Here is a 15,809-nt window from a genome sequence, read left to right on the forward strand (position 1 = left end):
CAACCCTCAAAATAAGCACGTTTTAATTGTATTTGTTACGTTTTTTGTACGTAACAAAAAAATCGATCATATTTTTAGAACGACATATATCTGTAACAAATAATACGGCACAAAAGTTAAAATCTTGTCAGAAAACTATTTGTTACGACATATGTCCGTAATAAAAAACACGGTACAAAAGTGGCATGTTGTCATAAAATATTTTGTGACGAAACTTTGTCCCTAACAAAAATTGTGTTACAAAACTAAAGTTCTGTCAGAGAACTATTTGTTACCGAATTTTTCCATAACAAAAATTTGGTACAAAAGTCATGCGACCGTAAAACACCATTTTTACCGATCATTGTCCATAACTAAAAAAATACTCTTTGTATCAAATAAGGGTTTTGAAGCTACAAATAAAATGCAATTGTCTAAAGTAGTATTTTTTACAGACCCAATTGCGTGACAAATAACTTGAAAGCATAATTTTATCATAACTAATCCAGAATCCTTGTCCATACCTACAAAACGACATCAATCCAACGACATTCATAGTCATGCTCAAAATAGAATATTAGGCATCAACAGTGCTTTAAAGCATCCCAAAATACCACCATATCGTACAACATAACAACCAACTAACAATCTCATAACATACCATCCCCAAATCCAATAAATAATAGCTTATAGATAACTTTGGTATCAAATTGGAATACAATCTTAAGGCGTGTGAATAAAGACAACTACGAACTATCAAGCTCGTCGAGTGCAGAATCATTGAGGAAGCAATGAGGGGCGGCAAACCAACTGCAATGAGTATTGGTCGTCATCTTGAGTATAATCATTGGTCGTAATCTTGAGTATAATCATCGTAAAGTAAGACGAGAAGAAAGAAAAACCATATAACACAATAGATGAATGAAAAAAATATATATATATATAAAAACAATAAACAATCCAGATCACGCTTTGCTATACACTAAAACAATAAGTAGTTCTAAAACACACTGGATTAGGTTTGCAGAACTAATTCTAACTATTCCAACAAAGCCACAAACTTTCTAGTAGTATTTTGATCGTCAGTCAAGCAATTATTACAACACAAATTATAGTTGAATGCAAGCAAACCCATACAACTGCTAAAAAGAGAAATTGTGGTCACCATTTTCTGGGAGTTGTGCTTGCAATAGCCATATGTGAATGGGTAATCACCTTGTACATAGCGATCTCTATCCCTATCATATTGGGATGGATATAACAGGTCATCCAACTAGGAAGTTGGAAAGTTAACTCTCAAATATTTAGGATACCATCAGTCATAGAAAATTCATTATTATTTCAATTGAATAAATGATTGATTATAACCAATTATGATATAATGATAAGCTAGGTGATTTTTAGCTCCTAATTAAAAGGTAAATTATAGTATAAGCTATGCAATTACAATAAATAACTAACAACAAAATAGAAAAATACATGCAAGATTAGAGGCTAAGATTCAAAATTTCTTATTGCATATGTTGCATGTATATAACAAAGGATGGAAGATTCTCATGCAATGATGAAATTACTAATTCTAGGTTACAAATAATAAGAAAGGATAATGGTACAAGGTGGAACAAATCATGCTAGCAATCAATATCTGTAGTAAACGATGTTGAGTGAGCTGCATATACAAACCAAACAATATGATTAACCATGAACATCCAAAAAAAATGCATTCATAAAAACATATACCGGGCATTAGGCAGTGTAGCTTAAAGATATGAAGATAGCAGATGTGGTGTATGAAGGATGTACTTTTCCTTGAATATTCATTGTATCTTCCTACCATTCATTTACTTATTCCCAACATTCATGGTTTTCATTAATAATTAAACTAAAGCAAGAAAAGTAGCAAAGGTTTCTCACCAAAGTAATTAACATGCTATAGATTGTGTGATGCATAACCAAAATACACTAACTATGTTGCATTTATAACTTATTTTTGAATTATTTGGATAGGATTTAAATGAATAAAATTACATAATAGTAGTATTAGCGAAGGTGAAGACAAAAGATTGAACATTTACATAAAGCATAAAAATTTGTAGAGCAGAACCTACGTGATGCTTATTACAAAGGCTGCTGCTCGGATCAAAGGTTACTGATCATCGTCGATCCTAGGAGGAAAACTGACAAGTGGTAAGAGAGCCGAATTTCTCAACCGGACGGTGGGGCGCAGCCTGACAGTGCGCTTCTGGATGCTACAAGTGGAGAATTAGAAAACATAAATCATATGCATTACCTCTAATATAAATCGGACTACATATATATATATATTAAATCAATTTGAATAACTTGGTTCATCCTTTTTCCATTTGAACAATCAAATATACCTATGCAAGCAAAAATCAAATAATAAATAAGTATGTATATATTTAATACCTATAGGTTTTGAGCAATCCAAGTTCTCTATAGAGCTCCACAAATGCTCCCCTCTATACAAAATCTATGCATTAATATATCAATCGTATATGTACACAAGCACCAGGAATTGAGAGATTGATTTCTCAATTTTTTAGGTGCACTCATTCATATTTCACAAACATCACAAAAATTACAGGTAAACTAGAATACATTGTAGAATAAACCATCTGCTAGCAAAAAATAAAGAATTAGAATAAGTTGTTCTACAAGAATAAACCACATGCTGGTCATGCCATACATGTTATTAACCAAATAATCGAGTCTAGAATAAGTTGTTCTACAAGAATAACAAAAATTCACTACCAAAACTTTCTTGAAAACTAGCAGCTACTAAGTTGTTCTACAAGAATCTAACTAGCAGCTACTAAGGTCAGGGAAAAATAGAATATGTTCATAATCTAAGATATAAGCCATTATACACAATTACTAAAACAACATAAGAAACCCAAACAATACAGTAAGTTAGTAATATTAGTAATGAACATCATTTGTATGTGTGGATCTGCTTTACTATGCAGTAACTCAAGTAGCTTACTTCTACTCCACCATTATCACGTTATAGAAATATTACCTTACATTCCACATATGATATAACTTCATTAGTTATGTTTATTGAACCTTTACTTATGAGGATATATATCCTCCCATGCTACTAGAGTTCAGAAAATGTAATAAATATCAATTTACCGTTTTAAGATAATCATGTAGCAATTGAAATGATTTTTAAATAACAAATGTTCATCATTCAAATTCTTCAAGTCAAAAGGCCATCTTATTGTTTCATTACCACTGCTCTCATACAAATTGAAGGAATGGAAAACTAATCACTGTGTTCATTGGACTTAAATAAACCCGTAAATGATGAAAACCATACCTAGTGTCAGATACAATGTTCACCAGGCGCCCGAGAAATGGCATACAAACCATACCGTGAATGGTGCTATGATGTCCTCTAAGCTAGATTAACCCTTCTGAAATTGTTAAATGGAGATAAAAAATCAATTTTTTATTTTTTAAAAGAAAAACTAAACCAAAATCTAAAACTTTAAACAAAAACAAAAATTCAACACATACATAGGAATTGAAGCTTGAGTGGCTTAATATGGAGAAGAAACCCAATCCAAATCTATAGCTCGTACAAATCAACACCATTGAAAACGCCTCTTCTAACACAAAAAAAAAAAACGATTTTCTCTAACCCTAAATTAATCTAGAACCACTCCAAATTGTTAACATACCTTGCGATTAAAAATATAAGTCCAGTTGTTATTTCCCTTCCCCCATAGTTAAGATCTCTATTGGGTTACCTCGAAGCGGCGACGACGGAGCAGTGTTCGACGAAGGAGTACGCGAGAGTGGAAATGAATTACGCGAAATCAATTTTTTCTTTAAGTGTAGATGTGAACATATATGTATCTATGTATACCTCATTTGTGAAAGCGTAACAAGGCTTTTACATTTTTTTTAAAAAAAATTATTTAGGTTTTTTTTTATATTTTTATCTATAATTATCATATTTATCCTATGTATGTGGATATTTACGGTAGAAGCGTTAACATGCTTTTTAATTTTTATTTTACTTTATTTTATTTTTGAATTATTTTAAATATGTATAGTTTTTTTTAATTGCAATATTATAAATATAATATTAATTTTTGTTACTACTTGAATTGCGTAACAAATAAATATACAACCATATTTTGTATTATATGTAAATATTATGGATAGTTTACCGAAACAAATAATTTTTAGATTTTGAATTTTATAAAAATTAAATATAAAATGTTCTTCTTTTTAATAATTATAATATTACTCTTTTTGTTACGGGTTGAATTACGTAACAAATATAGTTAGTACGAAATTTTGTCTCATATGTAGTTGTTATAGATAACTAATCGAAACAAATAAAAAAAAAATGTTGACCAATATTAAAACTTTTTGAACTAACAAATTTTGTAACAAAAACATCTTTTTGTAACAAATTTATTGTTACGGTCAGTTTACCTGCTACAAAAAGTCATTTTTTTTGTAATGATATATAGTGCTGAATTTTAAAGATTCAACATCCTAACTCATCTTACAAAAAATATAAGTTTTTCAAGTTAGTCTTAAACCCGAGAGGTTCTGCCAAGCAAAACGGCAAAGTTGAGCCCGATTGGAGCTAATTCTAAAATCTAAAGGATAGTGATTAATATTGATATAATAGAAGTAAGTGGATCGATCAAATAGCCGAATTCTAAACAAAATTTTATGATAGACAACTTATGAGGACCTACAAAATTTATTCCAAACTCGTCTTATCATCCGTACTCAATATTGTCGCGAACTCATCTTATCACCCCACTCAATGCTATCTAAAGTTCCAGTTGAGCTGACGAACAATAGTATAATTCAAAGTAAATAAAAAACAACTTTTGGGCTATATATAAATTTAAAACTCTTAACACAATGTTTGACAATATTGCATGGAGAATATACAGCAAAAGGATTGTGATATAAAAATAAAATACTTACTTGCTACTTTTTTATTTCTTTTTTTAATGTGAACAAAGTTGTTCGTTTTTTATTCCAAATGTGAATATTCCTTTTTCTTCTTTTGTGCTTTTGGGCAATGTAACCATAAAGAGATAAAAAGCACAATACCAAATATATATATATAGGTAAGATATGAAAAGAAATAATAATACAAAATGACATGTATTTCCCACACCCACAAATGTATGACCATTAAAAATAATTATTTATTTCCCATAAATATTGGTTGCCAATAAAACAACTCATTAAAAAGAGTCAATTAAAGCTGAATGTCTCAGGAACCATATGCTTCACTCTTTACAGCTAGCTATGTATGTATACATACATACATATATACATACCTACAGCTGGTTGGGGGTGGGGTGGGCTTCTTCAGTACCTCTGCTTTTATAGATTCTTATAATTAAATAAAGTGTTCATAGATTTCTTATTAAAATTAAAGTCACAAAAATTAAGGTCCTATTTACATATATATACAGTTGTAATCAACACATGTATATACAGCATATAATTTTAATTAACACACCATATTAATTAAAATTGTGTACTGATTGATGGATGGTCATCTTTGTAGAGTGAGTAAGCTGTATTCAGGGACCGATCCACCTTCCTTTCCAAATTTTAATTTTTTTTATTAGTGTCATCTTTTTTCTAGTAATTAAGATCCCCCACTCTTTATAATTAATACTTATTATTTTAATTTATAAATAGTCGTAAGTAATTTAGTACTAATTTGTTCATTTTTTTTTTCATAACCACCCACACTATAGAAATTGAAAAGGTTAGATGACATCAATTTAGTATAAAAATAAATGAACAAGAAAATTCTTATATTATTTTTTTACCCACACAAACTGCCCAATAATGAATTCAAATAGTAACCCCCCAGCGTCAAAGCTGGTTGGCTGTATTGACACATTGTTTTTTTGCTGAAGAATAATAATATGTACAGACCATTGTCAGTTGTTAAGTATATTAACATAAATTGATTATACAATATCTATCTATCTATCATTCACCACCGATGTGCTTGCAATTTGCACCATGCTAAATTATAAATTACTTTAGGCATACAGCATCATCGGTTTAATCGAATAAAAATACATACAAACATTTACACACTTGTAGTATATATATAGTCATAAACATAGCAGTAGAAACAAACCCAGATTTTCTATACAAACCAAAAGGCATTACAAAGAAAATGAATCACATAGACAAACAACCAAACAAGAAGACATACAATCTCTTTCACTCTCAATACATGAATATGTATATATATATATAATCAGACTGTTGTTATATATGAGACCATCTCTCTCTCTCTCTCTCTATATATATATATATATATATATGAATTCTGAAACAGGGATACTCACTAAAATTGCATCCATGTCATGGTCTAATAAATTAGACACAACCCCCCCTACCCTTCTTGGTTTTTCTTTTGTTCTCAAGTCTGATCACAAACCCATTTTTTTTATTTTTCTTTTTTCGCATAAAATGCACAGAAAAAGTAGTATAATACTATGGAATGTTAAGGTTTAAGGTATTATACCGGCTGTCCTGTTTTGTGTCTTCATTTCACTGTGCAGCAGGGTGACTGTTGGATGTTCTTGATCGGTCTCCTGCATCGGAAAACATAAGATCATAACTTATAAGATATATTCTGATCAATGCAACACAGGGATGAGAAAGTTGTGATGTGAATTGCTTCTGGTCCAGTCTGTTAGGAAACGAAAAACATTAATATTATTATATCGTACCTAACACAAAAGACATGTCAATTATTTTATACCAAAGATGGACCAGAGTTAATCCCAACGGAACAGTAGGATTTTGGATTGAATCAAGACATCACATGGCATACATACATACAGATAAAATACAGATATTGCTTGCAACAAATTGGACATCAGCCAGTCCCCATCTTATATATATCATGTGAACTTGTCTTTTGTCTGTGTACATAAATTAATTGTTAATTAAGACCAACCACTTGCTTTTCCGGGTATGAAATGAATGAAATATGATTTGCATTTCAATATCGTAACTAACTCAACCTATATATATATATATATGTGGTACATAGTATAATAACCCTTTAGAGTAACACACCAGCTGTCATTTCCATGAACTTAGAAGTTTCATCGACCATGGATCATATCATAAACAATGCACAGCCAGCCCCAAAACTAGACTATGTTTGAAATATCATAACAACGGGTGTGAAATGCTTTATCCTCCCTGGTGTGCCTATATATATAAAAGATAACTAATTTATGTGAAAATAAATCACATGAAGGTGTCTGTGCGTATGTAATGCTATTCATAGTCTAAATAATTACTACTCTTTCTTTCACATCAATTTCTCACAAAAACTTAGAGGTTTTGAAGGATCACTTCACCTAATTCACATTTCATAAATAAGCACGCACCTCAATCTGCTCGGCTCAGCTCAGCTCAGCTAGTCAACTATTTAACAATTCAGGAAAGTAAATAGCTGCAATGCTTGCAAATAATAATCATTTTTATACTGTGAGCAATGTGTAACGAATGGCAATGATATATAAATAAATCAACAATTCACAGACAATATCCAACTCCAAAAACACTATTTATTTACCTGGCACGGCAGGAATTTGTTGGTTAACTAATAATCCCTCCAAGACCTTGAGAATATGCTCGTAAGCCTATTCCCAGAGAGCCTCTGCAGAGCCTTTTTCGCTCCAGCCACATCCATGTCTACCAATCTTTGCAAATGCCCGTAAGCACCTGCTTCCACAAGCTTCTTCCTACAACTCTGGCTGCCTCCACCCATTATAGCCGCCACCACAGCAACGGGAAACTTCTTTGATACTGCGTCGTTTTTAGGATCCAGCATCTGCACCAACCTCATCACACTCTTCTCATCCCTCACCAATTCTTTCCTGTTAGCTTTAACAGACAGTAATGAAATCAATGCCTTGGCCCCAACCTCTTGAATCCCATCCGGCTTTACTGTCTCCATTAGCTTCATCAAGCAACTCATGCATCCAGCAATGCCCATTTTAGTACCATCACTAATTGGTAACTTAGCAAGCAAAGATGCAGCCATATGCTGCAGCCTAACTAGGTTTCCATGCTTTACAAGCTCCGAAATTCGTAAGACGAATAAATTAGATCTAGATAAATATCGGTAGCTGGCATCCGAGGCAGATACTGAACTAATTGCACCCAATACAGATTCTAAAGTATCCGCCGTCGAGCATTCATGAAATAATTGTAACAACTTTGGCAGGGCCTTTTCCTGCAACAACAAGCTGCGAAAATGCTCACCTGTTGATGCAAGAATTGATATACAGTTGGCTGCTTTTGCTTGCGCAGAGGAGTTCCCAGAATCAAGCAACTGCATCAAAACGGGAACAATTCCTTCTTCAGCCAACGAAATGCGAATATCTTCCACTGTTGAAACGTTTCTTATCGCCCCAACGGCATGTGATTGTGATGGCATAGAGCCAGATTTACACAATTCCATAAGAATCGGGACACCACCATAAGCGGAAATCGCCCAAGCGTTATCTGGATCGGAAGTAATGTATTCCACAGCCATGGCGGCCTTTTCCTTCATAGGCATCGAACTGCAATCGATCATTTTCAGCAAAGGCCCCAAAGCGCCTTCCTCAAATACGCATTTCCGGGGCACATCTCCCGCGGAAACGAGCAAGGAAACAACGTGAACCGCCAATTCTCGGATTGAATCATTAGAATTCAGATCGAGCAGGGAAACCAGAAAACTTACATTCCCTTCCTTCGCTACAACAGCTGCGGACTTATCATCCTCCGTCAGGAGCTCAATCAGCGAATCCAACGCCTTCCGCTTGAAATCCTGTCCACCGATCTGAAGCCTAGTGAATAGGTCCTTGACGAAAAAAGTAAGTTCCTCCTTCGAAGAACTCGGATTGGGGCGCGACAAAACAATGGCGGTGGACTGATGCAGAACGCCGGAGCGAAGCAGCAGCTCGAGGTCATTCATTTGCCTCGATAGCCAACCAGCGGCCATATCAAGGTCGGATTGCATCAAAAGCTTCCCGCGGCTAACTGATCCGCCGGAGCAATACTGAGACAACGTTTCGGTGCGCTGTACGGTAGCCAGCAAGGAAGGCAGCAGCTGCGGAAGGAGAGGATTCTCCGTCCAGTGAGGCGAATCGACGATTTCGTTCAGCACCGATTTCAGAGAAATTAGCTTACCGCGAAGAACTTGCCATCTGGACGCAAAACAGGTGATGGAGAGAGTCGAAGGAAGTAGTCGGTTGATGATTTCCGTGATACTCTCAAGGTTTCCTGAAGCAGAGTGCTGCGGCGCCTCCGCCGGCGACAGCGGTGGCGGGACGGTGGCGGGATTCATTCGTAAAGCTTTTGTGAAGGTTACGAATGTCAAGAAAGTATTATTACCGAAGAAGGGTCAGAAAGAAGAATAAGATGCATGAGAAATAAATAAATAAATAATAAATTAAATAGGAGTAATGGGAATTGGGAAAGCCAGATGGTGGGCCCAATATAATTAATTAAATAAATAAATAATTAATTAATACTCCTATAAGATTTATAATTTGTTTGTCAATCTCTTTTTTAATTGACATAATTTATTTTATTTAAGGTGATAAAATGCAGTAACTTAATGATAATATACTTAGGGTGTGTTTGTTCGAAGGATTTTGGAGGATTTCCACTATTTATCCAATTTTTTCTCCCAAAAACATTAAATCAAACATCTATTTTTTATTTTTTATATTATACTAAAAATCAATTTTACATTCAAAACATCACATCAAGACCTATTTATATCACATCATACAACTATTCAAATTCAAAATTTTTACTATTCAAATCCCAATCCAAAATCCAAACCCCCAAACAAACACACCCTTACTTTATCAGTTTTACATAAAATGCTTATTATTTATTTTTTTAGAAAATATGTTTATATATTTTAAATTCATATTTTATAATTTTATAATTTTAATTAAATTATTTGATTAAATTAATTCTAATTTATAATTATTTTTATTAAAATATATTTTAATTATTTATTAATTATATATTTTTAAAATTTTTGCTATATAAACAATTTAGTCTGCATGGATTGAATATGATATTATTTAATTATTTTTTTATGTAGGTAATGATATTAATATTTAAAATACTAATTAATATATATTTAAATGCTAAATTTTACTATTAAATTTTTTTCTTATTATCAATATAATTTTATAGAAAATAAAATTTTATTGAGTAGGGATTAGATGCTGATCTTTTTATTTCAGCATAGATGCTGATCATATAAAAATTTAATTATCTTAATTATATTAATAATATAATTAAATATGCTAAATCAATGTAACTATTTTTTTAAGCATTCAATTTGGTGCTGAATTAGATATCATACAAATAATAATATATCTATTATTTATAATTAATAATTAATTTTATAAAAAAAATAAAAAATTAAATATAATTTAAAATATTTATTTATTTAAGAGATAAAAATAAAGAGATTATAAATAATCTATACGTAAAATATTATGAATTTAATTGAATTGAATTATACTATTCTTTTCATATTTTTTTAACTCAATTATTCATTGATTTATACAATATATTAATTCATTTTTGTTGGTTATTTGAAAATTTTATGATGGAATAAATGATAGCTATGATAAAAAGAAAAATAAAAAATAATTGCTATAATTGATTATTTATTTCTAAAATAAAATTTAAATTTCCCCACAGATTGTGACAAGCCATGTATTTTTTTTTAAGACTTCACGTGAGTATAAGTCATCCCCCAGCTGTATTTCCAAATTAAATTTATTTTTCCTCTTTTATGCTTTCATAATATAATAATAAAATAATAGATATAGGGTGTTACTTCTTAAGATACAATTATAATTTACAATATTATTTTAATAAATTATATAATTATGATATGAATTAATATTATATATTTTATTAGATTAAATAGAGAATAATATATTTATTCATGCAAATAGTTTTTAGATAAACTAATTAATTTAATCTATTTAGGCTTGGTTAATTATTTTTTTATTAATGTATTTTTATTACGAATTTAATCAATTTCAAGTTTTAATATATTAAAATAAATATATAAATTAAATAATTAAATAATAATATACTTAAAATAAATGCACTATAGAGAATTGAGAAGGTAAATTATTGTTAATCCTTACATAAATTGACATTTCCTTATCAGATCATCTAAACATAACTAAATTACTATTTGACTTTGAGTTACTCTTTTTTCTTTTTATCTAATTTATTTAAATTAACAATACATGCCAAATTGTCCACATAATTGCATGTTTTTAATTTGTATTTATATTTTATGTCTAAATGATAATTTGATGGAATACTTTAAAAGAAATTAATATATTTTATTGAATTATATAAGAAAAAATAGATAAAAAAATATAAAAAGTAAAAATAAAAGATGTAGTTTTATATTGAAAGATTTTTATTTAATTAATACTATTTGATTTATAATATACGCACAGGGGTTAAATCACTCTATCCGTTTATCAATTGTGATTCAGTCTCCGTTGATAAAAGTTTTGTCTGCATTCCCCCTTTTTCATTCTTCATTTTTCTTCCACCCATTTCTTCGATTCTTCTCACTCCTCCGGTTAGGGTTTTTTTTTTTTTTTTTTTTCGCGCCGAAAAATTCTTCCTAATCCGTTGAATCTTCTACCATCAAATCAAATCAGAATCAACCTTCCCTCTGGTCGCCCAGGTTCTAGTAGTGTGAAAAATTCTTTCCTTTTCTCCCCACGGCTGGTTCGAAGTTCTTTATCTCATATTCCAACCGGTTCGTTGTCCCTCCTCTCTGTGTCCGTCCGGTTCGACGTCGTCTGAGGTCACGCGCTTTGTTCGGAGAAGTTTCTCGGACCGTCGTCCGATGTCGTACTTCGGTGTGGGAGAATTTTCGAGGACTATCGTCCGAGGTCGCACATTTCAGTAACATTTGGATTAGTAAGAAAATTGTTATTTTATGGTTTTGGGGAAAGTGTTGATGCTTGTTGAACTAGTAGAAATTTATACATGAAGTATGAGTTTTGTGAAGTGGGTAACTTTTTTGGTGATTTTGATAATAAATTTCATTGATAGCAGATATTTCTGTAGCTATTTTGTGAAATAAGTTGTAAATGTTATATTTGTGAATTGGGTGATTTATTGGTATTTGAGGACCACTATATTACTAGAATTTTACATATGATTTTAGTGTATTTTATGTATGATTGTTGAATCGCCTATATGACCTAACATAGTTTATACATTCGTTGGATTGTTAGGTTCTGATGGACATGGAGCAAAGTAGTATGAAATTATTAATTATTTGTTTGTACGAAGGTGAGCATCATGTAATTGGTTTAGAAGAGGGCACCATGCTGGAGGATTTTTATCGGAATCTATTGAAAAGATGGAATAAGGTGAGTATTGAGGCGGTAAAACTCCAATATATTGCATCTATTCAGAAAAGTTAAGTGACGTTATTGTGTGACGATGATGTCACAAATATGTGGAGAATGCATATCTTGTTAAAGGTAATATTTGTGGATAGGATTTCACGGTATAGGAGCAAGCACCAGAGCGTGCCTCCCCGAAGCATGGTTGGACACAGGTACGTTACTCATCTTTTATAATTAAGTAATCTTTGTTCATCTTTAATCAATTTTTTTGTAGAATGCAATCACAGTTGCGCCTTACGAAAGAATGCAGCTTGTAAGCACTTATGTATTCATGTTCAACACATCTAAAAACATGTTGTTTATATAGAAACTTTTAGTTGGTATGATGCATATATCATTGAATTTCAATATGTAAGACCTTTTTCTTATTGGAATACAACAACTTGGTATTTTATTGTGATGTTATCTGTAGGTAGTAAGTATTCGCCTCTGCGATTTTGTAGTAGCGCGGTGCAGAACAAACCACTGAAGATATTGTAAAGATGTGTAGTGGGGATGTAACATCTTGAAGGTATTTAAGGATGTTCACTCCGTCTTTATACGCCACTGCCAGTATCCTCTAGCAATCCGGTTTAGCTAGGTGTACCATGATCGATGCATTGAAATTCCGTAGTCTGTGGCAGTTACTGCATCATATAGCTTGTTGTGGTGAATAGATGCAGTTGTTCTTTTAAGTACCCTGGATGGCATGATAGGTAACCGTGTACACCATGTACATACTCGGTTCAGTAAGATGGATATCCATGTTTTTATATTAATGAAGAAAAAATTTTATTACCATATAGAATTGGAATTATTTGCATCTAACATAAATTTCGTTCCTATTATTGTATTTGTAATCCAGGGGCGAGAACAAATGTCCGGGATTGAACGAAGATGGAACATGTGGCATCTTTATTCCCGACGAAAATACTAGTCTAATTTCAATGCAGAGATGCATTGTTGGGGAATGTTAGACATTTAAGGGACCACAGGAGTTTAGAAAGTTATTGAAGAATTATTCTATTGCCACTCCGAAACATTTCAAGTACCAAAAGAATGATTCGACCAAAATTATTGCGGTGTGCATTGACAAATGTTGTGGTTGGCGTATTTATGCATGCTTCCATGCTCATGATGCGTCATTCGGAAATCGTAAGTGCAATTTACATCACATATGTACTATGAGTTTATTGCAATCAAGAGATCATCCAACAACCGATGCGAACTGGATTTCTGAAGTCTACAAAGATAAGATACGCTCTATGCCCGTGTATAAGGCATCTGACATCCGGGAGCATATCCAAGCAGATTATGGGATTGATGTTAAATATCATAAAACATGGCGTGGCAAGGAGAATGTGATAAAGGAAATTAATGGTAGAGGTAGAGACAACTTCTCACACATTCCGTGGTACTGTCATGCATTTCGGGAGTCAATCCGGGAAGCATTATAGATTGTGAGGTGGAGCAGGAAACCAAACATTTTGATAACTAGAAATCGCATGTGTTTTATGTTCATATCATATGCGATATTTGATTGATTTTGATTGAGTTCTACCTAATTTATATGCGTATTTTTTATTTGTTGTGTGCAGAGGGAAAATATCAAATTTGGTGTAATTTGCAGAAAAAGTAAAGAAAAATTCAGATTTGCACCACCTAGTTAGTCATGGCCATGACTAACTATACCCTCATGACATGGAAATTTAATTAAAGGCCCAAAATCCCAACTACAAAATAATTAGCGCAAAAATTAAATAAAAAGGAGGAATCACATGCAGAAAGGGAGGAGAGAACAACCAGAGCAGATACGCACAAGAGCAGGAGACTGACAGACTCATAGATCGTACAAGAGCAAATCGACATAGAAGATTTCTCCTCCCACTATGACTTTATCTTTCTCTATTGTTCTTTGTTATTTGATTATGAAGTAGATACTTATTTGGTTTGAGGAATGATAATGTTTTGGTTCTTTTGTTTTGAAGATTCTTAATTTTCTTTATAAAAGTTCTTTTTTATTATCAATATTTGTCTAATTCTGAGAATAACGTTTGTGATTGTTAGATTGATTGAATATTTTGGTACCGATATTTGAATTAGTCTGATAATCTAAAGTTAATTCAGGTAGGATATCCGTAATTGTATTCGCACTTGAATTGGTGACAATCGGGTTGAATAGTTCCTTCCCGGGGGTTAGACAATCAAATCTAATTGCTCATCTTAGGTAGTAATTGTCTTTAAATTGGGTTTTTTTTAGATTAGAATACGATTAGACAATATTTCTTATGGGCACACCTAGGTTTATTTGCTTAATTAGGAGGTTAACAGTCGTACCTTAATTACCTACACTGTAAGAAAAAATTGGTTGTCAGAGCTTGTTGATAACTATAACCAATTTATTGATACTTTAATAAGAACTAACTTTATTGAATTAATGATAATATACAAGTGTCATAACTGCATCATCCCTTGAGCCAAACATCCCCTTAATAGCTAGTTCTCCCTTAATTTAATTGCTTTCTTGTTTTATTTTCATTAGATAATAAAAGAAAATTCTCCCCAATTATTTACTACATTAGAACACGAAAGAGTGAATCACACAATCCCTATGGAGACCATTCCTTCCCATGTATTACATTAAATTATGATCATGGAATATGTGAAATATTTGATTGACCGCGCGACAGGTCAATTTTTGGTGCCGTTGCCAGGGATTGACGCTTTGTTTTACTATTTTGTGTTATTTATTTGTTTTATTTTCATATATCCTCCTGTTTATGCCATGTTCTTCTCGTACAGGTGAATTGATATTTAATCTTGAGATCGAGAAGGTTGAGCGAAAACTGCGAAAGAAAGCCTAACAACAAAAAACTGCTCAAGTTGCAAAGCTGGCAGAATCTTTAAACCATTTCAGAATCTCTAGCTCTAGCGACTCTGAAAGTGATCAAGAGACTGTCATGGCTGAGGTACACTTTAAGGGAGTTAGCTGTTCCCAACTTGACGCAGCAGCCTTAATGCATTAACTTTCCAACTTTGAATAAGACTATTGCTTTTGAATTGAAATTTGGCTTAATTCATTTACTGCCTTCTTTTCATGGACTTACAGGCGAAGAACATCACAAACACTTGCAAGAGTTCGACGTGGTGTGCTCCAGCATGAAACCACCAGGTGTTACTAACGAACAGATCAAACGCAGAGCCTTCCCATTCTCACTCAAAGATGCTGCAAAGGATTGGCTCTACTATCTCTCACCTGGAAGCTTCGACACATGGAATGACATGAAAAAGAAAGTTTTGGAGAAGTACTTTCCAGCT

The 15,809-nt window shown here is 32.3% G+C and overlaps 1 protein-coding gene and 1 long non-coding RNA gene across 7 annotated transcripts; both read right to left on the bottom strand.

Moving 5' to 3' along the window:
• Positions 1 to 515: 515 nt before the first annotated feature.
• On the bottom strand, positions 516 to 3,838 carry LOC127266059 (uncharacterized). 4 transcript variants are annotated; one of them, XR_007842071.1, is made up of 5 exons: positions 3,690 to 3,838; positions 3,326 to 3,422; positions 2,410 to 2,462; positions 2,088 to 2,228; positions 516 to 837 (listed from the first exon to the last, which is right to left on the bottom strand). It is a non-coding gene; the product is annotated as an uncharacterized LOC127266059 (long non-coding RNA). The 4 variants fall into 4 exon arrangements; XR_007842070.1 differs by having other exon boundaries at positions 520 to 789; XR_007842073.1 differs by lacking the exon at positions 516 to 837 and adding an exon at positions 859 to 1,217.
• Positions 3,839 to 6,034: 2,196 nt separating this feature from the next.
• LOC127266053 (protein CELLULOSE SYNTHASE INTERACTIVE 1-like) lies at positions 6,035 to 9,442 on the bottom strand. 3 transcript variants are annotated; one of them, XR_007842068.1, is made up of 3 exons: positions 7,613 to 9,442; positions 7,425 to 7,489; positions 6,035 to 6,614 (listed from the first exon to the last, which is right to left on the bottom strand). XR_007842068.1 is itself a non-coding variant. In XM_051296146.1 (2 exons), exon 1 carries the CDS (start codon positions 9,371 to 9,373, stop codon positions 7,640 to 7,642), a length of 1,734 nt encoding a protein of 577 aa, XP_051152103.1. In that variant the 5' UTR covers positions 9,374 to 9,441; the 3' UTR covers positions 6,035 to 6,614; positions 7,613 to 7,639. The 3 variants fall into 3 exon arrangements, 1 of the variants encoding a protein (XP_051152103.1); XR_007842069.1 differs by having other exon boundaries at positions 7,425 to 7,497; XM_051296146.1 differs by lacking the exon at positions 7,425 to 7,489 and having other exon boundaries at positions 7,613 to 9,441.
• Between the last annotated feature and the right edge of the window lie 6,367 nt (positions 9,443 to 15,809).

The sequence above is a fragment of the Andrographis paniculata genome, unplaced genomic scaffold (assembly GCF_009805555.1).
Source record: "Andrographis paniculata isolate CXL003 unplaced genomic scaffold, ASM980555v1 Contig74END, whole genome shotgun sequence".
Taxonomy (NCBI): Eukaryota; Viridiplantae; Streptophyta; class Magnoliopsida; order Lamiales; family Acanthaceae; genus Andrographis; species Andrographis paniculata.

What these genes read in the sequence shown, in the direction of transcription:
- LOC127266053 (XM_051296146.1), bottom strand. Translation starts at nt 9,373, where the DNA reads ATGAATCCCGCCACCGTCCCGCCACCGCTGTCGCCGGCGGAGGCGCCG.